Below are 23306 nucleotides of genomic sequence, written 5' to 3'. Positions count from 1 at the left end.
CTCGGCGCGTAGTTGACCCCTTGCAAAAGGATCTTTACTCACATTCTCTCACCATACCCAGGTGTAAAATGAGTATCTGTCCGTCAACAGCGTTTTCTCTGTCGAAAAAATTGTAATATCGCCTAACAGGCGTCTTGTCTCGTTCAACATGTTACTTGTTGCTGTTGGTCAGGGACCCTTTGTAAAGCGCTTTGAGCACGTTAAGTGGATAGTGTAGTTGTAGAAACCCTCAAGCCTTGACAAATGCTGTTTACATCTAAATTGTCCTCACTTTAGTATTCACTGTGTGTGGCACAACGAAGGGACATGACTGGTGACAAATGCATTCCCCCAATAAACTGAAATTATTGACGCCACTATACTCTTCGTTACTGTTTTAGACTATCAGATGCTGGGTGGGGTTCCTGAACTCCCATAGTGGGCAGGGAGGTACTTACTGTGTCTTCTATCCCCCTATGTCTGTTTTCCAACATGCTTTCTGTCTTTGTCTTGGAATGAGATTACTTGGTTTTGTCCTGGCCTTGGCCGGATACCCTGGGGCTGGGAGGGAAACAGTCAAATGTATAGTTAGTTTTGGGAGATGATATTTTTTTCCTTGTAAATCATCTCTCTGTTATGCACTGTATTATGTTTTGTTTATGTATTATATGGTTTGTAAACATTTGAGTGTGTTCCTCTTAGTGGGTACTTGTGTCTGGATGAGACTTTCAGGTCATCTCATACTAAGTACTTTGATATTGTGCTCTTGGAATCTACATCTGTTTCCTATTTGAACCAATTCTCCTCTGTCTGCCTCATTCTTGGATGCTTTAATTGTAATTCTAAAACTTTTTACTATCCCATTTTCTTCCTTTTTACTGGCGCTGATATGACCTTACCGTGTTGCAAGCGACGTAAAACCCTTAAAAACAAAAACAAAAACAGACTATCCGATAGGTGATTAGTTCTCACCATAGTAATTTCTTTCTATAAACATGTAATGTTATAGATAGAATGCGCTTGGCCAAGGAGTTCACAACATTGCCATCCGGAAGTATAACGGACCAACACACAAACTCTGTGTAAGCATGAACTTTTATAGTCTGGTTAATACAGTTTAGTGAGAACAACTCACAAACGCGGATGGCAAAAACAATAACAAAGGCCTGAGTGACGTCATCTTCGAACTATCTATACCTACATAGATTTGTGTTTTGTAAACAATTGATCTAGTATATAAAACTGGGGAGTATTTTACTTAAACGCATAGCATAAAAAGTAAAAAAACAAACCTCTTGTCTTCCTTTCCTGAAGAATAATTCACGCTCCAGTGATAATGGGTCGCTGAAAGAAGACAGACAATACATCGTTTTGTGTTCTACGTCATCGAATAGTGTTGTCAAGAAACCTGGTAGGTTAACAGTCCTTGTATTGATTTCAACGGCCCAGTCAAAGGCCGGAGTTTTTGGTTTTGTTGTAAAAAAAATACCAGTGACGTTTGGACTGTTATTATATGTAAGATGATGTGCGTTTGTATAAGAAACTCACCACATTGCCATTCCGAAATATAACGGACCAACACACAAAATTATGTGTAAACTTGAACGTTAATACAATGGTTAATACAGTTTAGTGAGAATTACTCATTAACATGGATGGCAAAAACAATAACAAAGACCTAGTTTACGTCAACTTCGTTCTATCTTTAGATAGTATGCGCTTGGCTAAGAAGCTCATAACATTGCCATCCGGAAGTCTAACGGACCAACACACAAAACTTTGTGTAACCAAGAACGTTTATAGTCTGGTTATTGCTGATTAGTGAGAAGTACTCATAAACGCGGATGGCAAAGAACAATAACAAAGACCTGAGTGGCGTCAACTTCGAACTATTTATAACAAAATCTGAGTGACGTCAACTTCGTTCTATCTTTTCAGTTGTTAGAGTACGGCGTAGCCATTGTTAAGTTATAGCCTGACACTGAAATCCAAAAAGACTGGCATTTTGACGTCATTTTTGGTTTTTGCACCGCCTAGTGAGTTGTCGTTAGTAGTGCTCATGGAAACAAGTGGTCGCATTGGTTGAACTATTGAATACAACACACGATTTGTTTTCTTTTGTGGCCCAAGACTGGCCTTTTGACATCATTTTTTGGTCAGTGTCAGCGTGGCCTTCGTAAAGTTATGGCCTGATACCGTAGCCATCGTTGTGTTATAGCCTGATACTGAAATCCAAAAGGACTGGCAGTTTGACGTCATTATTTGGTTTTTGTACCGTCTAGTGAGTTGTCGTTAGTAGAGCTCATGGAAACAAGTTATTTCATTGGTTGAACTATTGAATACAACTCACGATTTGTTTTCTTTTTTGGCAAAAGACTGGCATTTTGACGTCATTTTTTGGTCAGTATCAGGCCATAACTTTACGAAGGCCACGCTGATACTGACCAAAAAATGACGTCAAAATTCCAGTCTTTTGCCACAAAAGAAAACAAATCGTGAGTTGTATTCAATAGTTCAACCAATGGAATAACTTGTTTCCACGAGCTCTACTAACGACAACTCACTAGGCGGTGCAAAAAACAAATAATGACGTCAAATTGCCAGTCCTTTTGGATTTCAGTATCAGGCTATAACATAACGATGGCTACGGTGTCAGGCTATAAGTTAACGATGGCTACGGTACGGACGGTCTGTTCGTAGCCATCATAAACTTGTGGCCCGACACTAAACAAAAATGACGTCATAAAAGAAGACGACGATCACCAAACAAAAGTGAAAGGTGAGTTGTTGTTAGAGGAGCTCAAGGAAACAAATGATTCCATTGGCTGAGCTATCGATTACAACTCACAATACGATTCAATAGTCTGATGTCACGCCGCCCGACAACAGCGGCCATCTTGGTTCTAAACAAAGAATAACATTACTTTTTATTTTTCATGCTGGCTAGAACTTTTCATATGCCTTGTGATCAGAATGTGTAAAAGTCAAAACATGATCAAATTTATGTGTTTTTCCCCTCTGGATACCCTTTATGCTCGCCGGAGAAATATTTCATACGAGCGTCCGCCATTGTTCCGATAGTTTAGAGCTAGTGTTACTAAGTTACCATGCGTCATTAGGAAGGAAGTGACGTTACGACTTTTGAAGAGTATTAGCTTTCTCCTCCTGTGATCTTCGTCTTGCTTTATGACGAATTTTTGTTGGTTAGTATCGGGCTATGAGTTTATAAAGGCTAAGGCTTTTTACATTGGGGGTCCCAATAGCTCAGCTGCTGGTAGAGCACTTGCTTCACACGCAAATTGACCAAGATCGATCTTGCATGAAGTGAAGATATTTTTTTCTGACCTCCTCCTCTATTTTTATATTAATATACATGATGACAGCATTGGCGGTTTTTAAATTGTATTAGGAAAAACGGCTGACGTACACTTATTTGAAGGTCTGATAATCCAAATTCTTATGAGCTCATTGTTATTATGGAAATCTGAAAAAAAATGACGCAAAATATTGTGCATTACAACAATGTTAAACTAGGCACATAAGCGGATTTGGATGTCAGGCCTGCATATATGTAATACGTCGGTAAAAACCAAGGTTTATTATACAGTGTTATAAATAAAGCGTTAAAAGGTGAAATATAAGGTAATGTTTTTATACTGTTTTTTACTATACATGATGGCACAAATTATGGTTTTAAAATGGTATTCATCAACATTATAACAATATATACAGTTTTAAAAGGTGGAAATATAATGTATGTTTTTTACACTGTTGTATACTATACTGATGACAAAATGATGGTTTTAAAAAAATAGGATTTAACAGTCTTGACGTCACTTCCCTTGTAATGACGAACAATCAGAACAATGGCGGACGCCATTATCTCCATCACCGCCCTTATGAAATACTTCTGCGACGAGCAAAAAAGTGTATCCAGAGGATAACATCATTACAAATCTGATCATGTTTTGACTTTTATACATTCTGATCACAGGACATGTGAAAAAGTTGGAGCCATCACGAGGAATAAAGAGTACTGATTTTCTTTGTTTAGAACCAAGCTTCTGGTTGCTGGGCGTGCGTGGCATCAGACTTGTGAATCCAATTGTTTTAATCAGTAAAATCCAAGCTTTACTCTACAAAATAAAAATACATACAGTTTTAAAAGGTGAAAACATAACGTTATGTTTTTATATTATTTGACACGATGACAGCATATGATGGTTTTATTATTGGATTGGTAAAAAAAAATACAAGGTTTATAATACAGTGTTATAATAATATATAAAGTGTTGAAATTTGAAAATATAACGTTTTCTTTTGTAAAATATTATATGACACGATGACAGTAAAAATGATGGTTTTTATATGGTAATAGTATAAACAAAGATTTATTACACACTGCTATAATATATAAAGCTTTGAAAAGGAGAAACTATAATGTTATGTGTTTATATTACTTGTACATGGTGACAGTTTATGATGATGGTTTTAAAATGATATTAGTAAAAACCACTTCTACAAAAGACACATAGATAACCACACCTCTCGGACAGTCGTCATAATGTAAACAATGACGGTGATTGGTTAACATCGCGAACTACACAGGTTTTACTATCGATGGCATGTGTCTAAGTAAAATACCCACTGTTCTACCGATTGATCAATAGATAGAATGCGCTTGGTTAAGAAGTTCACAACATTGCCATCCGGAAGTATAACGGGCCAACACACAAAACTGTGTGTATCCATGAACGTTTATAGTCGGGTTTATATAGTTCAGTGAGCATTACTCATAAACGCGGATGGCAAAAAGCAATAACTAAGACCTGAGTAACGTCATCTTCGAACTATCTATAGATAGATCCACCATAGAAACAATGTGGAAACTTCAACATTTACCATATGGTCGAGGAAATTGTGTGATAACTAGTCACTCATAATTTGACGGTATGAAAACATTAACAATGATCAGATGGAGGTCGATTTCATACATTTTATTGTTTATAGATAGTTCGAAGATGACGTCACTCCGGTCTTTGTTATTGTTTTTTTTTTTTTTTTTTTTCCATCCGCGTTTATGAGTAATGCTCACTGAACTGTATTAACCCGACTATAAACGTTCATGGATACACACAGTTTTGTGTGTTGGTCCGTTATACTTCCGGATGGCAATGTTATGAGCTTCTGAGCCAAGCGCACACTATCTAAAAACAACTACATAATATGTTTGTCCGTGTGAAGGTGTGTCATAAATTCGATGCTTTGATTGGTCAAACATCTACTAATTTATACAACTTTGGAAGGTGAAAATACGGCAATGTTTTTATTTTTTATTTTTTACACGATGACAGCAATGATGGTTTTAGAATTGTATTTTTAGTAAAAGAACAGTGCTATATAATATAAAGCTTTGAAAAGGTGAAAATTAAAGGCAGTTTTTTATATATTACTGTACATGGTGACAATGATGGTTTGACAAAGTATTTTGGCTATGACAAAGGGAAGAAATACAAATAAATAAAATATTTCTTAGCCCAAACCACGGGGCGTAGTTGTGTTATTAAATGTGTGTTAGTAAGTGTTTAGTTATTCATATTGGAGGCAGTTTTAGGTTCTGGCGCATTTCTTCCATCACTGAATTTTGAAATCTGAGTGGAAAAAAATAGAGAAAATTATCATGAATTTAAGATGAAAAATTCAAAGTTTATAAATAAATAAAATAAATAAATAGAATTCCCTTCATTTATCCCATAGGGGAAATTTGTCTCTGGGGTCTATTCCAAGGCAAGACTGGAATAACCCAGGCGTGAGCTGCAGTGCAGCGCCGCAAATTGAGCTAGGGCGAGGTGACGTGCTCAAGGTCATACAGCATAGCGGGTATTCGAACTCGGTACCTTTCTCTGATTTAAGAAAAAGCGACACAACTCCGCTCATCGCTAAAGAATATTCTACTTTCGGTAGTTGCTCTGAGCTGTGCATGCAAAGTTGGGGCCTAGTTCACGACATGAATATTGCACATTTTTGAGGCTAGACTCAAAGTATTTTTGTGTGATCAGTTGTTATTTGTTGTTATCAGTTGTTATTTGTTGTTATCAGTTGTTATTTGTTGTTATCGGTTGTTATTTGTTGTAATCAGTTGTTATTTGTTGCTATCACTTGTTATTATTTGTAATCAGTTGTTATTTTGTGTTATCAGTTGTTATTTCTTGTTATCAGTTGTTATTTCTTGTTATCGGGTGTTATTTCTTGTTATCAGTTGTTATTTCTTATCAGTTGTTATTTGTTGTTATCTCGACAAAGGTAAATAGCCTTTGGAGTTAACGGTTCCTGATCGAAATGAGGAAAAAACAAACAAACAAACGTCTTTTTTGTTTCAGTTAAAGGTAGTAGAGTGTGAAGAGCTCACCTTCTCCAGGCACTTCTCCGGTCCATCTCTGCTCGCAGCTGGGTCTCATCTGGATGGATATAACTACTGGCCCTGAGATCCATCAACATCTGACTCGAGGCGTTTTCCATCACGAACGATTTTAGGATGGCGATCACCTCGGCTCCCTCGCTCACCTGAATTAATGAATAAATTAAATTAAATTATTCGAAGGGGCAATATTGACGCTATGCCTTTAGGTAAAATACTCACACCCTCTATTAACCGCAAATAACGTAACAACAGACACAACTATGTGTAACCTTTAACCTTTATAGTCTGTTTGATTGATTTGATGAGAACTAATCCCTAAAATGGCTGTCTATAAACAATGACAAAGAGCGGAGTGAAGTCAACTTCGTTCCTTCTATGCACTTGTTCTGGTCAGACCAGAATTGTTTTTATTGATTGTTTTGTATTGCTCGTTGCTAAGTTGTCACTCTTTGTCAGTAGTCGTCACCCACTACTTTATTGTTATAACTTGTTGTTATTTATAATTATTTCCACGATTGTCATTATTATTGGTATTTATGGTGTGAACTGATATAGATAGTATGCAGATGACGTCACTCAGGCCTTTGTTATTGTTTTTGCCATCCGCGTTTGTGAGTTGTTCTCACTAAACTGTATTAATCAGACTATAAAAGTTCATGGTTACACATGGTTTGTGTGTTGGTCCGTTATACTTCCGGATGGCAATGTTGTGAACTCCTTGGCCAAGCGCATTCTATCTATAGGGAATAAGATTAACGGAAGAGTAGCGTCCCTTGATGGACGTCACCGTTAGAGAAGTTATTTGTAAACAAACCAACTACAAGCCAAGCGCTCCAAATACAAAATTTATTATTCATATTTCTGTACAAAAATGCATAACGGTGATTATGATATGCATTTTTGTACAGACATATGAATAATATTTTTTTTTCTATTTGGAGCGCTTGGCTTGCAGTTGGTTTGTTTACAAATAACTTCTCCACAAGTGACGTCCAATCAAGGGATGCTACTCTTCCGCTAATATCATTCTCTATAACATTTTCGCGCCTTTAATGAGTATTGGTAAACTGAAACTGATTCAACATTCTTGGTCAGTTTCTCTCCAAACGTTGAAAGTGAAGGTTGTAACCCTCTCAATTTTCATCTAGGCAGTTTTAACTGCATATTTTAAAATATTATTTCTATATATTCAGTGGCGGTTCTAGCCTATTTACAGTGGTGGGGCAAAGATGATTCGGTCATAAATATATATATATATATATATATATATATATATATATATATATAATATATATAATTTTTTATTTTATTTTATTTATTTATTTATTTTTTAATTAATTTTTTTTTAATTATTATTTTTTTTCACCTTTAAAAAAATATTTCAACCACAAATAATCACATTCACAATGAAATGACAATACAAGTAGATTTTAATTATTCCAAACGTAATCAAAACTGAATCACGAAAGAGAATACCACTAAAAAATAAAGCGACGAGACATAATGCGACAACACCTTGACAATACAAGTCCATTTCGTTCACTCGAAAAAATTAAAGATTTGCTTTAATCCCTCAACGGCGAGATTAATATTTCTGTTACATTATTGGTTTTCAGTAGTATGTAGTAACCTTAAAGTTTTAATCGAGAAGCAACAACAGCGATATGACTCGAGTTTCATTCAGAGCTCAAATTGCATTTCACTGCTGTCTTGATGATTAGAGTGATTGTGCCGGTGGTGGTAGTGGTTGGAATAGTGGTAGCGGTGGTGGTGGTGGTGGAGGAGGATGTAATTATGTTAGTGGTTTTGGTGGTGCTGTTGGTTAGAATGATAGTTGTGGAGACGATGACGGAAATGTTATGATGATGTTGATATTGTTTTTATTGCTATTGTAGTACTTGTTGTTAATATTGTTGTTGTTGTTAATAATGAAGATGATGATGATGATGATGATGATGATGATGATGATGATGATGATGATAATGATGATTATGATGACAACGACGATGTCGTCGACAATGATGGTTACCATACGATATTACAAAGTTTATTCAATCTTAGGCTTTCGACAATAAATCATACAATTTGATGACCACATGAAAGTGGGAAAAAAAATGGTAAATGGAACCAAACAATAAACTGATACCATTAATAACCACACAAAAATACAACAATAGTAATACCACCAATACGTACAATAATAATAATAATAATAATAATAATAATAATAATAATAATAATAATAATAATAATAATAATAATAATAACAATAATAATAATGATGATGATGATGATGATAATAATAATAATAATAATAATATAATAATAATAATAATAATAATAATAATAATAATAATAATAATAATAATAACAATAATAATATTACCATCATCATTACTACCACCACCATCATTACTACTACCACCCCCGCTACCACTATCACTACCACCATCACCATCATTATTACGTTTCCAATCATTTTTTCTCGTTTAAAAAAAAATTGATATCTATCAAAAAAGTCGAAATTCCGGTCATTTTTTTAAAGGGTAGTTAAAATATCTACGATTTTATTAGCCCTGAAAACTACGATTTTTATTTTCCTATTTCAAGTAGGCAGCTCTGCTATGACAAGTACTCGTATCAGTATCAGTTCCATAGTCAAAATAAGACAAACAAAAACAACGTTTATTTAATCTTAGGCTTTCGCCAATACTTCATACAATACAATTAAGACAAAATAATGTTACGAATTTCTCCTCATGCATTCGTTAGACTATAACAATAACGACCGTGTTATCTTTACTCCTTACCCAACCAACCCCGAGCTTCCCGCCTCTTCATCGCGAACTATCTTATGTATGTATTAGCTTCAGGACGGGCAAGTACGGAATCTGCCCACCCTTCCGTATTTCCTCTATAAGTCAGTTAGAATTCAACTCTCTCCTTTCTCAGAAGAGTATTTCTCGTATACTAATTCAAATGTTGAGCAAACCAAAATGGTGGTTGTATTTTATATATTTATTTAGTCGTGACTTTTGAATAAAAGTGTTTTGTTTTATTATACGGAATACAATAGAAAATTACATTGTTTTGCAAAATTATTTTGTCTGGCAATAAAAATACAGGGGTAATTACTTTAAGAATAATAAAAAAAAGAACTAACAAATTAATTTGTTAAAAAACAAAAACAAAAAACAAAAAAAAACAACAAAAAAAAAACAAATAAGAAAACAATTTAAATAAATGAGTTTTGAGAAGCACTAAAGAAAACGAGAAAAAAAAAGAAAAGTTTAAATGGATAAACAAATATATAAAAACAACACAAATCAATACTAAATTGATATAAAATTAGTAAATTAATAAATTTAATTCAATACTGGAACATTCCCAAAGTCATTACATCAATGGTACCAGCACAAGTAAGGCAATAAATAAGAAAAAGTTCGTTTGCCAAAATCTCTATTTAGTTTTCACTGGTTAATAAGGTGGGCTCATTTGAATTAGCCCGACCTAGTACTAGAGAGGCCAGACAGCAAAAATCGGAGTTAGTTCACCGTCAGGCGACGAGACGATGAGATGACGATGTGGGCGGAGTGGAGTGGTTGGGGGGGGGGGGGGGAGGGGGGTGATAAAAAAAGAACAGGAGCGTATCCTGGTTTATGCATTAAGGGATGCATGGTGATTCGCAATCTATCAAAAATACACACAAATTGATTTCAGTACGAAGTATAAAGTTTAAGTAGTAACTTTTGAAATTATCTAATTTAAATTTGATTATTTCAGACCTGGTAATACAGCATATAACTTGAAAAAACAGGCTGGTATTTGCCCACCCTGCCCATTATTACCAGCCGTCCCTGTATATATTCTTGAAAGTTTCCGGTTATAGCCCATGCTATTTCCTCGACTGGATTGTCCTCACATTTTCGAGACCTTACGCACCAGATTTTCGACTAATTTGGGTATTACAATATGACGAATCGCACCGGGGCGAACGCTGCCATACACACAGATGAAGTGAAAAACGAGAACGTTGTTGTTGAGAAAGATGAAGACGATGTTTAATAGATGATGGATGATTGAAGAAAACGATGCAGTGGGATAATATTTTGCAGTCGACCTGCCGTACATGCTACTACTGTAAACTTCTACTCTACGTGTTTTTCTACCGTTGTCCTGTTATCCCACTGCATCGTTTTCTTCAATCGTCCATCATCTAATAAACATCGTCCTCATCTTCATCAACAACAACGTTCTCGTTTTTCACTTCATCTGTGCGTATGGCAGCGTTCGCCCTGGTGCGATTCGTCATATTGTAATACCCAAATTAACACTTTATTGTCGGATGAACTTTTCTTGTTATTTATATCCGCTTTGTCTGTCTTTGTGTTGGGGTGGGGGGGGGGGGTCCGATAGCTCAGTTGGTGGAGCACTAGCTTCACACGCAAAGGGACCAAGATCGATCCCAGGTGCAGTCGAGATTAGCAGTCATTCAAAGCCATTAGGCCCATGGAGTCGAAGATTATCCCGGTCTCTGTAGCGTAAAATGGACAATGGCAATTGTATGCCACTCTTTCAATATGACAATGGTCTATCACAAAGTACTTTTAGCAAGATCTAACAGACCCAGTTACCTAAATCAAAGCCTGGTGGACAAGGAGGGGGGGGGGGGGGGAGGCATAAATAAAAAAACAAAATCTCGACTCCATCTCAGACCAATCTTAGTCCCTCTTTCGTGTGAAGCGAAGTCCCAGGTTTGAGAGTTTTTGCCAAGACGAGAGTCATTTAAATCGATCGATATTTGAAGGACGAGTTTTCTGGCCAAATTTTAAAATATGGCTTTTTCTAGAGAACGGCAGAAAAATCAATCCTCGCTCTTTTACGTCCCGTAATCCTAATCATCTGCCCATACATCCTGCTTCTAAAATAGTTCTGCCACCTTATGATTCAATATTATGTAACCGATTCGCTATTAGCCCTCCGGCCGATGGGCGTGTTACATACATACACACTTCCACGGAGTTTGGAAAGGGAAAAATAGAGGAAGTGACGTCACACTTCTATGCAATTTTGTACTTTATTTGTTCTGATATTTGATATCCAACATTAACCCCTGATAGCTCAGTTGGTAGAGCACTCGCTTCACACTCAAAGGGACGGAGATCGATCCTGGGTGCAGTCGATTTTTTCCCCATGAGAATAGGCTTCAACAGTTGTGACGTCACTTCCCTCGTAATGACGCATAGTAATTTAGTAACTGGTTCCAACAATCGGAACAATGGCGACGAGCATAAAAGTGTGTCCAGATGAGAAAAGCATTATAAATCTGATCATGTTTTGACTTTTTTATACATTTTGATCACATGGCATGTGAAAAAGTTCTAGCCGGCATGAAGTATAAAAAGTACCGATTTTCTTTGTTTAGAAATCAAACTGCTAGTTGCTGGGCGGACGTGACATCAGACTATTGATTCCTATTTCAAAGTTTTAAATCCGATAATATAGAAGATGAAGGCCTCCAAATAAGGGACAGGTTATTTTCTGAGCAACCCGGAATGGGCATGATCTATATTAACTTTCCATGTGCTCGAGGTCATTGGTCACATTGCAAAATGTGCTCAAAGTGACCCACTTAGTGAAAAGTGTTCACAGCCTTTTAAATACCTTTCATCACGATTGGTATTTGATTCAGTTTGACACATGGATATGTTTATAACATTTGTAAAAAACAAAGCAGCGTATTTACATTTGTTAAGAAATATCCAATAGTTGGACAGCAACAAATTATGTGAGTGATGACTCGGTTGAACGAAAACATGAATATAGATAGAATGCGCTTGGCCAAGGAGTTCACAACATTGCCATCCGGAAGTATAACGGACCAAGACACAAATTCTGTGTGACCATGAACTTTTATAGTCTGGTTAATACAGTTTAGTGAGAACAACTCACAAACGCGGATGGCAAAAACAATAACACAGGCCTGAGTGACGTCATCTGCATACTATCTATAGATCGCTCCCATGATAAAATGTATGACATAAATATTCTTGTTTGTATGTTCAATGACTAACCACGTCAAATTTGGCGGTTGATTTACTCAAGGAATCACCAAGGTCCAGACTCTCCAGGCCCTGCATTTGGAATAAATTATTATTAAAATAGATAAATACATTCATATATAAACGAATAAATAAATAAACAAATAAATAAATTAATTTTGACTTACTTGACTTCACTTAGATGCCTTTCGCGTCTCGACCGAAAGATCGGGTCGCCTTGGCTGTTTCCAGTATTTCCTGTGTGAGGTGTCTCCAATATTGCCGGTCCTCTGCTAGGGTTCTCAGATTTTCAAGGTCCCCTGCCGTTATGGGACTAATGCTTTGTCCAAGTGTTGTGAGGTTTTTGTTTAGGATCACAGGGAGTGTTGTGATCGGTCTTCCTCTGAAAAGGTTCCCGTGTTTTTGGAAGTATCCCGACATGGCTTGGTTAGCTGGTATGTTTTTGTCCCTGCGTAGTATGTGACCGAAAAGTTGCCATCGTTGTTGTAAAATGTCAAGGGAGATTGGTCTTTCTTTTGTGATCTTATAGAGTGATTCATTTGAGATCTTTTTTGGGTATTTGATGTCCAGTACCCTTCTTAGCTGTGTGCGATGGAAGGCATCCAGATGTTCTTCTTCGGATTTTGTCAACGCCTAAGTGCCGCAGTTATACAGAAGTACCGGTTTTACAAGAGTACGGTACAGTTTCAGTTTGGTTTAAAAAATTAAAATAAATAAATGAATAAAAATTACACCCTTCCGCCACGACATCATAAGATCCCGATGAAGGAATGTAGATAAATCATCAAACAAGATGTCTGATGTCAACAGGAATCACCCATGTTGTCCAAAGTGAGCAAATTGGGGGTTAATAATCTTGCCCAAGGAAAAAAACGAAAGTGCCTGAAGAGGGGCTCGAACCCGGGACCTTCCGGGTCAGAGTGCAATGCCTTAACCACTCGGCCACTCCGCCCCCAAATAAATAGATAAATAGATAAATAAGGAGATAGATAAATAGATTAATGAATAAATGGAGGAATATATAAATAAAGAAAAAAATTAATTGATCAATTAACAAATAAATTATAATAAATGAAAAAAAAAATCTATCAATAAAAACTCAAAACCATGAAAAACGATTCTCTTGTTTTAGTTATGTGTTTTTAGGGGTCTTTTGCATGGGGATTTGATCACACTTGTTAATACTCTTCAACAGTCGTAACGTCACTTCCTTCCTAATGACACGTGGTAACTTAGTAACACTGGCTCTAAACTATCGGAACAATGGCGGACGTCGTATGAAATATTTCTCCGGCGAGCATAAAAGCGTATCCAGAGGGAAAAACCCCCATAAATTTGATCATGTTTTGACTTTAACACATTCTGATCACAAGGCATATGAAAAGTTCTAGCCAGCATGAAGAATAAAAAGTAAAGATTTTCTTTGTTTAGAACCAAGATGGCCGCCGTTGCCGCGCGGCGTGACATCAGACTACTGAATCCAACTTGAATGCTGATTTTTCTGGCCAAAATGAGTTTGTTAAGAAAAAAAACGTCATCCTTCAAATTCATAAGTGGGATCAAAGCGCTTTACATGGGCCCCCTCGCCAAGAGCAATTCACGTGTAGGACACATCATACGCCTGTAAGCGGATGTCACTGGTTTTTATTGTCGACAGAGACAACGCTGTATCAGGCCGGGTACTCATTTTACACCTGAGTACGATTATGGAATTTGAGTAAAGAGCCTTTACCAAGGAGTGGGACTCGAACCTGGGACCCTTTCTGATCCGAAAGAGAGAGTCAAACAGCTGGACCAGATCGAGGTTGTGACAATGGCCTACGCATAGCGTCTGACCGTAACCTTCGTAAACTTACATAGATGCTGTGCACTTGGCTAAGACACTCACAGCATTGCCATCCGGAAATATAACGGACCAACACACAAAACTATTTGTAACCTTGAACATTTGGTCAATATAGTTTAGTGAGAATTACTCATAAACATGGATGGCAAAGAAACAAAATAAAATTAAAATAACAAAGGCCTGAGCGACGTCAACTTCGTTCTTTCAATAGATAGTATGCGCTTGGCTAAGAAGCGCACAACATTGCCATCCGGAAATATATGAACCAACACACAAAGCTATGTATGACCTTAAACGTTTATGGTCTGGTTAATACTGTACAGTGAGAATACTCATAAACGCGGGTGGCAAAAAACAATAACAAAGACCCGAGTGAAGTCAACTTCATTCTATCTATAGATAGTATGCTTGGCTAAGAAGCTCATAACATTGCCATCCGGAAGTATAACGGACCAACACACAAACTGTGTGTATCCATGAACGTTTATAGTCAGGTTAATACAGTTCAGTGAGCATTACTCATAAACGCGGATGGCAAAAAACAATAACAAAGACACGAGTGACATCATCTTCGAACTATCTATAGCCCGACACCAAGACGTCATTTATTGGTCAGTGCACAACACCAAGCGAGTTGTCGTTAGTTGTGCTCAAGGAAATTAATGATTCCATTGGTTGAACTAGTTAATACAACTCATGATTTGTTTTCTTCTGGTGGTCTGGAATTGTGGTTTAACGTATATTTTTTTTGTTCCGTGTCAGTTGATGATGAGATTAGAAGGCCACGGACTTCCTCTGTCTGACCGGAGCCGTCGTGAACGTATCGCCTGACACTGACCAAAAAATGACGCCTTAAGACAAGTCTTTGGCCGCAAAAGAAAAAGAAATCGTGAGTTGTATTCAATAGTTCAACCAATGGAATTACTTGTTTCCTTGAGCACTACTAACGACAACTCACTAGACGGTGCACAAAACTAAAATATGGAGTCAAATTATAAGTCCAAGAGGGTTTTCGTGCCAGGCTATAGATAGAACGAAGTTGACGTTACTCGGGTCTTTGTTATTTTAAAAAAAAATTTTTTTTTGGCCATCTACGTTTATGAATAATTCTCACTAAACTGTATTATCCAGACTATAGATAGTTCGAAGATGATGTCACTCAGGCCTTTGTTATTGTTTTTGCCATCCGCGTTTGTGAGTTGTTCTCACTAAACTGTATTAACCAAACTATAAAAGTTCATGGTTACACAGAGTTTGTGTGTTGGTCCGTTATACTTCCGGATGGCAATGTTGTGAACTCCTTGGCCAAGCGCATTCTATCTATAAGTTAACGATGGCTACGGTCTGACGGTAGCCTTTATACATAGTTCAAAGATGACGTCACTCAGGTCTTTGTTATGTTTTTTTGCCATCTGCGTTTATGAGTAAAACTCACTGACTATAAACGCTCATGGATACACACAGTTTTGTGTGTTGTTCCGTCCGTTATACTTCCGGATGGCAATGTTATGAGCTTCTTAGCAAGCGCATACTATCTATAAACTCATAGCCTGACACTGATCACAAAATTCCACCAAATTAAAAGATGAGACCCATGGAGAAATTAAATCAAGGACCCAAGAGTTAAGTACACAAAGGCTCCAAAATTCTTCAAACCCGAGACGACTTTAAACTTACGATGGTGTCTCCCTCCCTGAGTACTTTGAGTTGAATCCAGTCTTTTGTTCTTGTATCCCTGGTCAAGAAACGTTCCTTGGAAGCTGCCCCGACTAGGCTGTTGACGTAATAGGAAGCTCTTTAATACAATGATGATGATAATGATAATTATGATGATGATGATGATGATGATGATGATGATAATGATAATTATGATGATGATGATGATGACGATGATGATGATGATGATGATGATGATGATGATGATGATGATGATGATGATGACGATGATGATGATGATGACGATGATGATGATGATGATGATGACGATGATGATGATGATGATGATGATGATGATGAGATGATGATGATGATGATAGATAGATATATATATGATAATAATAATAATAATAATAATAATAATAATAATAAATAATAATAATAATAATAATAATAATAAATATAATAATAATAATAATAATAATAATAATATAAATAATAATAATAATAATAATAATAATAATAACCGTCCACAGTTCGAATCAAGCTCTGAGAAGCGCATAGTTGAGTCCTTGGAAAAGGCCCTTTAATCTCATTTTCTCACTGTATTCAAGCGTAACATGAATACTTGGCCGATAAACAGCGTTGTCCGTGTCCAAAAAGAAAAATTAATATCGCCTAACTGGAGTCACGTCTCGCCCTACATATTAAGTGTCACTGTTGGCCAGGGACACGTTGTAATGCGCTTTGAGCACATTTAACCCTCTGCTTACCAGCCATTATCAGAATTGTGCCCAAAACTTCAAACCCACCCAACACAAAAACAGATATTTCATACTCAAACAGGAAAGCAACAAGCAGTTTCTATACATAATATTGTTCGACATTATGAGCTCTATTACAGAATGTCAAGTTTTTATAGCTGTAGCAAAAAGAAATGAAATCTGGATGAGAAAGATGACGGTTGCATCGTAACAAATGTGACGATTTTCCAATAGGTGGTAAGGAGAGGGTTAACTCATTAAACCCTAACACCGACTATATCCGTAATTTACCCGGGTTACTTTTACCCCATGCCCATTTATTACATTTTTCTCAGACAAATTATAGGAGTAATATCAAAGCTAATGACTTTAGTTTTTACATGGTAGTGGGAGTTGAATAAAACTATATATGTACATGCTCATGTTTAATACATTTCTTTTTCCAATTCTGAAAAGTAGCAAAACTCTCTAGGATTGAGTGAGTTAATGGATATTGCGCTACATTAATGATCCAGTTTGAGTTTGAAATAAAATATATTGTTCAAGACTCAAACTTTGGTCTTTTAACAATTTTGCTTTTGATGTTTACACTGCGGAATCTGTCTTTTTTTGTCAACTGTAAAAATGGGTTTATGATGGATCTGACTGGCCGCTTTTGATGATGTCTCGAGATCGAACAACACTATTGTATTTATCTGACTGGAGACGATGGTAAAGAAGTAGTAGTAGTGGTGGTGGTGGTGGTGGTGGTGGTGGTGGTGGTGGTGGTAATGGTAGTAGTAGTAGTAGTAGTAGTAGTAGTAGTAGTAGTAGTAGTAGTAGTAGTAGTAGTAGTAGTAGTAGTAGTAGTTGTGGTGGTGGTGGTGGTGGTGGTGGTGGTAGTAGTAGTAGTAGTAGTAGTAGTAGTAGTAGTAGTAGTAGTAGTAGTAGTAGTAGTAGTAGTAGTAGTAGTAGTAGTAGTAGTAGTAGTAGTAGTAGTAGTGGTGGTGGTGGTGGTGGTGGTAATGGTAGTAGTAGTAGTAGTAGTAGTAGTAGTAGTAGTAGTAGTAGTAGTAGTAGCAGTAGTAGTAGTAGTAGTAGTAGTAGTAGTAGTAGTAGTAGTAGTAGTAGTAGTAGTAGTAGTAGTAGTAGTAGTAGTAGTAGAAGTCGTCATTGTTGTGGTAGTATTAGTAGAAGTAGTTGTAGTAGAAGTAGTTGTAGTCCTGCATGCTTGGTGTTGTTGTTGGCTAGGGACCTCTTGTAAAACTCTTTGAGCAAGTTTAGTGGAAATAGCGCTATATAAAAATCTCAAGTTTTTTTGGGGTTTTCTTTATTGTCCGTTCCACGCAACAGAAACCGGGATAAACTCCGGCTCCATTGACAACCAAAAAAAATGTCGGCACAACTCTCCTATTTCACAACATAAATGGTTCCGACATACAATACTCGTCGGATTCTAGCACGCTCTGCAATACGACACTCTGGAGTCTGGAGCTGGGTGACCGTATTTTATCATATGTGACTCCCGTCTCTAAACGGTATTATGTCGGGATGACTTGGGGGCAAAAAAATGAATTTATTGACAAAAACATGACACTTGGGGTTTGTTTCGATTTGTTATAATGCAGAATGAAGACAATTTCTTACAATGCAAAAGCTCAAAAATTGGTATTTACTATCAATTTAATTCTAAAGTCACTTTTCCGGGTCCAATTCATTCCGACATAATACCGTTTCGAGACGAAGGGTCACATATAAGTTTTTATCCCACGGGCATCGGATTTCGGCACGCTCGGATTCTAGCACGCTTTTTGGCTTCCCCCGAGAGCGTGCTATAATCTAGCGAGTACTGTAATACCGTTTGGAGTGGTTGGGTGACAATAAAAGAATGACGTACTTCAGATTGATGGGCGTCGAGTCCTCTTTCCAAGCCTCCACCTTTTTAATGGCGTCTGCTATCGTCTTGGCGTCGCACGCTTTTGAGAAGGTTTCCAACTGAAATGAGGAGGGGTTTGTAAAAAACATGCTGAGTCGTATTTTCATCATTAACAGAAACGATTAACTTTTCGTCATTTTTAGTGACTGGGAAGGGGGGGGGGGGGATAAGGGGATCTTGAATCAATAACAAAGAGTTAAGTAAAATCAGCGTTATTCATAATTGACATGATTAACTTACAGCTTTGTCTGTAGGAGCGACACTGATTGGCTTATCAAAGAGGGAGACATTTTTCACTCTCTCCCCTGGAGAAAGGGCCGATTTCGACTTCTCGGGGCAATTGTATCCTGAAAAGAGGAGAAAATGACGCGTGATTAACCTGTTCAGTGACGTTATGGTGAGTTGACAGGAAAAAAAACCAAAGCAAAACAACAGCAACATCAATAAAAGCAACAACAACAACAACTACTACAACTACTACATCAACAATCACAACAACAAAAACAAGAACAACAACAACAACAACCTTGGCCATAATACCACAACAACCATCAATATTTGCAAAGCAGACGAATTAGTCAACCTCATCGTTTGTGAACATTTATCACAAAATATGTTGACGCAGTAACGAGAGGAATTGGATTCAAAAGTCTGATGTCACGTCCGCCCAGCAACCAGCAGCTTGGTTCTAAACAAAGAAAATCTGTACTTTTTATTCTTCATGCTGGCTAGAACTTTTTCCCATGTCATGTGATCAGAACCTATAAAAATAAAAACATGGTCAGATTTATAATGTTTTTCATCTCTGGATACACTTTTATGCTCGTCGAAGAAGTATTTCATAAAGACGTCCACCATTATTCCGATAGTTTAGAACCAGTTAGTAAGTTACTATGCGTCATTACAAGGGAAGTAACGTCACGAAGCCTATTGCAAGACCAAATTTGATGCCATTATGTATATATCTGAGTCGAGTTGACTCCTTAAAAAGGATCTTTACTCTCTCTAACTCAATATACCCAGGTGTAGAATGAGAACCTAGCCTACAATACCGTTGTCTCTGTGGGGGAAAAAATGTAATATCGCCCTAGGGACGTCACGTATCGTCCTACAAACTAGGTGTCATGTGTCTTGGGACATCGTGTAAAGCATTTTGAGCACATTTAGTAGTTCTTTTTTCACCATAGCCAAGACGTTACTAAAAATAGCTTATCTATCAAAAACAAGTAATCTGTTAGATCCATATTCCCCGTGGAGCTCTAGTTTATATCGGTTTCTATAGCGCTAAACGATCAATAGCAATTTGTTGTCGGCCTTTGGATAAGACAGCAATCTATAGATAGTTCGAAGATGACGTCACTCAGGCCTTTGTTATTGTTTTTGCCATCCGCGTTTGTGAGTTGTTCTCACTAAACTGTATTAACCTGACTATAAACGTTCATGGTTACACAGAGTTTGTGTGTTGGTCCGTTATACTTCCGGATGGCAATGTTGTGAACTCCTTGGCCAAGCGCATTCTATCTATAGCAAAGTATAGAGCGGTGGGGGGGGGGGGGTTGCCTGAAGCCTGGGATCGTAATACTACTAACGAAAGAGTCCGAAACGCCCATTGTGCGGCTATGTGATCTTGTGGTATGACACTCGCTTTCGAGTCGGAAGGTCCTGGGTTCGAGCCTCGCCTTCGGCGCATAGTTGAGTCATTGGAAAAGACTCTTTACTCACATTCTCTCACCTAACTCAGGTGTAAAATGAGTACCTGGCCGTTAACAGCGTTGTCCTTGTCCGAAAAATTGTAATATCGCCTAACAGGCGTCGTGTCCCGTCCAACATGTTAAATGTTGCTGTTGACCAGGGACCCCTTGTAAAGCGCTTTGAGCACATTTAGTGGATATTGCGCTATATAAAGCTCAATTATTATTTATTATTATTATTATTATTTATTATTATTATTATTATTATTATTATTATTATTATTATTATTATTATTATTATTATTATTGTTCCCATCCACAGCCTCTCCATTATCAAAGAACTTTCCGCCAATTCCAACAGACCCAGCAACACAAGGAATGCGGGATGGACAAGAGGGTCCTAATCTACCATTTTCTTTTCTTATCATTTCAATTGGATTCAATAGTCTGATGTCACGTCGCCCGGCAACGGCGGCCATCTTGGTTCTAAACAAAGAAAATCATTACTTTTTAATTCTTCAAGCTGGCTAGAACTTTTCATATGTCTTGTGATCAGAATGTGTAAAAGTCAAAACATGATCAAATTTGTGGTTTTTTTTCCCTCTGGATACGTTTTTATGCTCGCCGGAGAAATATTTCATACGGGCGTCCGCCGTTGTTCCGATATTTTAGAGCCAGTGTTGCGTCCTTATGAAGGAGTGACGGTACGACTATTGAATCCTATTCTACATTTCACTTTTCAGGGGTCCCATTCGTCCCGATATAATAATATTACCATTTCGAGCGTAGCCATCGTTAACTTATAGATAGTATGCAGATGACGTCACTCAGGCCTTTGTTATTGTTTTTGCCATCCGCGTTTCTGAGTTGTTCTCACTAAACTGTATTAACCAGACTATAAAAGTTCATGGTTACACAGAGTTTGTGTGTTGGTCCGTTATACTTCCGGATGGCAATGTTGTGAACTCCTTGGCCAAGCGCATTCTATCTATAACCTGACACTGACCAAAAATGATGTCAAAAGACAAGTCTTTGGCCACAAAAGAAAACAAATCGTGAGTTGTATTCAATAGTTCAACCAATTGAATCACTTTTTTTTTGCTTGAGCTCTACTAACGACAACTCACTAGACGCTGCACAAGCCTTAAAAATGACGTCAAACTATAAGTTCTAGTGGGTCCTTGTGTCAGGCTATATGTTAACGATGACTACGCTTCGAGACGATAGGTAACAAATCTTGATGACGTACCTGCTCCACTGGACTGAGATTGGCTGGATGCTGGAAAAGTCTGGAATAGGACAAAAAAATATAGGAAAATGTTTTTTTTTCTTTTAAAATTAAAAAAAAAAATAATTTAAAAAAAAATATAAAAAAATACTATATACATAGTATATATATATAAATTGATTGATGCGATGCGTTTAGATAAAATACTCACAACACCCGCCATCCGGATATAATGTATCAATTATAAACAGAATTATGTGTGATCTAATCACCAAAAAGGCTGTCTAAAAGCAATAACAAATGGCAAAGTGACGTCTTGTACATCATAAAATTTAAAGAAATTGAACAGTGTATGTAGAGCATGTTTTGCTACTGAATTTATTTATCGCAAGAACTTACTGCTATTGAGTTTGAATGACAAAAAAAATCTATTTTTGTGTTAGTTGGGTGGGAAGTTTTGGGGAAAATCCTGAAAATGGCTGGTAAGGAGAGAGTTAAGGCCACACAACGAGGCGTGTAGTCGAACTCGGTACCGTTTGGGTACAAAGCTGGGTCACGCTGCCCCCCTAATGTAATAATAATTTGTTGGGTTTCTTTAATGTTCGAGATGAGTGAAAAATTAACGGTTTAAGAAAGAGTTAAATTTGGTTTTTGTGTTTGGAAAAAATTGGGTAACATACCGCTCTATAGATAGTATGCGCTTGGCTTAGACGCTCACAATATTGCCATCCGGAAGCATAACGGACCAAAACACAAAACTATGTGTAACCTTAAACGTTTATAGTCTGGTTAATACAGATTAGTGAGAATCACTCATAAACATGGGTGGCAAAAAACAATAACAAAGACCTGAGTGACGTCAACTTTATTCTATCTATATATAGAAGGAATATGACGTCACTCGGGTCTTTGAGTAATTCTCACTAAACTGTATTATAAAGACTATAAACGTTCATGTTTTGTGTGTTGGTCCTTTACACTTCCGGATGTCATGTGAGCTTCTTAGCCAAGCGCATACTATCTATATTACAGTCTGCCTTTTGATGAAGCGTTTCCAAGAAACAAGTTTTATAAAGAGAACTGATGCATGTATCAATGCAGAGGGGGGGGGGGGACAATTGGATTCAATAGACTGATGTCACGTCCGCCTAGCAACGAGCAGCTTGGTTCTAAACAAAAAAAATCGATACTTTTTTATTTTTCATGCTAGCTAGAACTTTTTCACATGTCATGTGATCAGAATGTATAAAAGTCAAAACATGATCAGATTTATAATGTTTTTCTCCTCTGGATACAATTTTATGCTCGTTGGTGAAGTATTATTTAATAAGGGCGCCCGCCATTGTTTCGATAGTTTAGAACCAGTTACTAAGTTACTATGCGTCATTACGAGGGACGTGACGTCACGACTGTTGAAGCCTATTTGAGCATCTGTTTTGATTATTCATATGTCGTATTATCACAAGAATATACATGTTGGGCGACTTCTGTAACACACTGTAGAATTCTAAAAAAAAAACGAGTTTTTTTTTTATATAGGGCAATATCCACTAAACGTGCTCAAAGCGCTTTACAAGGGGTCCATAGCCAATAGATACACTTAACATGTAGGACGTAGCATGACGCCTGTTAGCCGATAATACCATTTTTCTCGGACAGAGACCACGCTGTAAACGGCCACCAGGTACTCATTTTACACCTAAGTACGGTGACAGAAAATGAAAAAGAAGACTCTTTTCCAAGG

General features: G+C 37.2%; 1 protein-coding gene across 2 annotated transcripts in view; it reads right to left on the bottom strand.

Moving 5' to 3' along the window:
- Positions 1 to 3623: 3623 nt before the first annotated feature.
- The window catches only part of LOC144958269 (uncharacterized), a 35309-nt gene continuing 15626 nt past the window's right edge, over positions 3624 to 23306 (bottom strand). The window contains exons 6-12 of one of the 2 annotated variants that reach the window (XM_078890131.1): positions 21584 to 21623; positions 18884 to 18990; positions 18605 to 18702; positions 15986 to 16082; positions 12475 to 12534; positions 6389 to 6543; positions 3624 to 4115 (exon numbers count right to left, since the gene is read on the bottom strand). In XM_078890131.1, coding sequence (XP_078746257.1) covers positions 4094 to 4115; positions 6389 to 6543; positions 12475 to 12534; positions 15986 to 16082; positions 18605 to 18702; positions 18884 to 18990; positions 21584 to 21623 — 579 coding nt within the window. In that variant the 3' untranslated portion in view covers positions 3624 to 4093. Of the gene's footprint in view, positions 4116 to 5146; positions 5631 to 6388; positions 6544 to 12474; positions 12535 to 15985; positions 16083 to 18604; positions 18703 to 18883; positions 18991 to 21583; positions 21624 to 23306 lie in introns of those variants that run through there. The other variant, XM_078890130.1, reaches the window with a different exon arrangement.

Source organism: Berghia stephanieae, chromosome 12 (genome assembly GCF_034508935.2).
Source record: "Berghia stephanieae isolate SIO BIC M18660-M18661 chromosome 12, UCSD_Bste_1.3, whole genome shotgun sequence".
In the NCBI taxonomy this organism is placed as follows: Eukaryota; Metazoa; Mollusca; class Gastropoda; order Nudibranchia; family Aeolidiidae; genus Berghia; species Berghia stephanieae.
The sequence above is the reverse complement of the archived record's forward strand: the minus strand, read 5'-3'. Positions and strand labels throughout refer to the sequence as shown.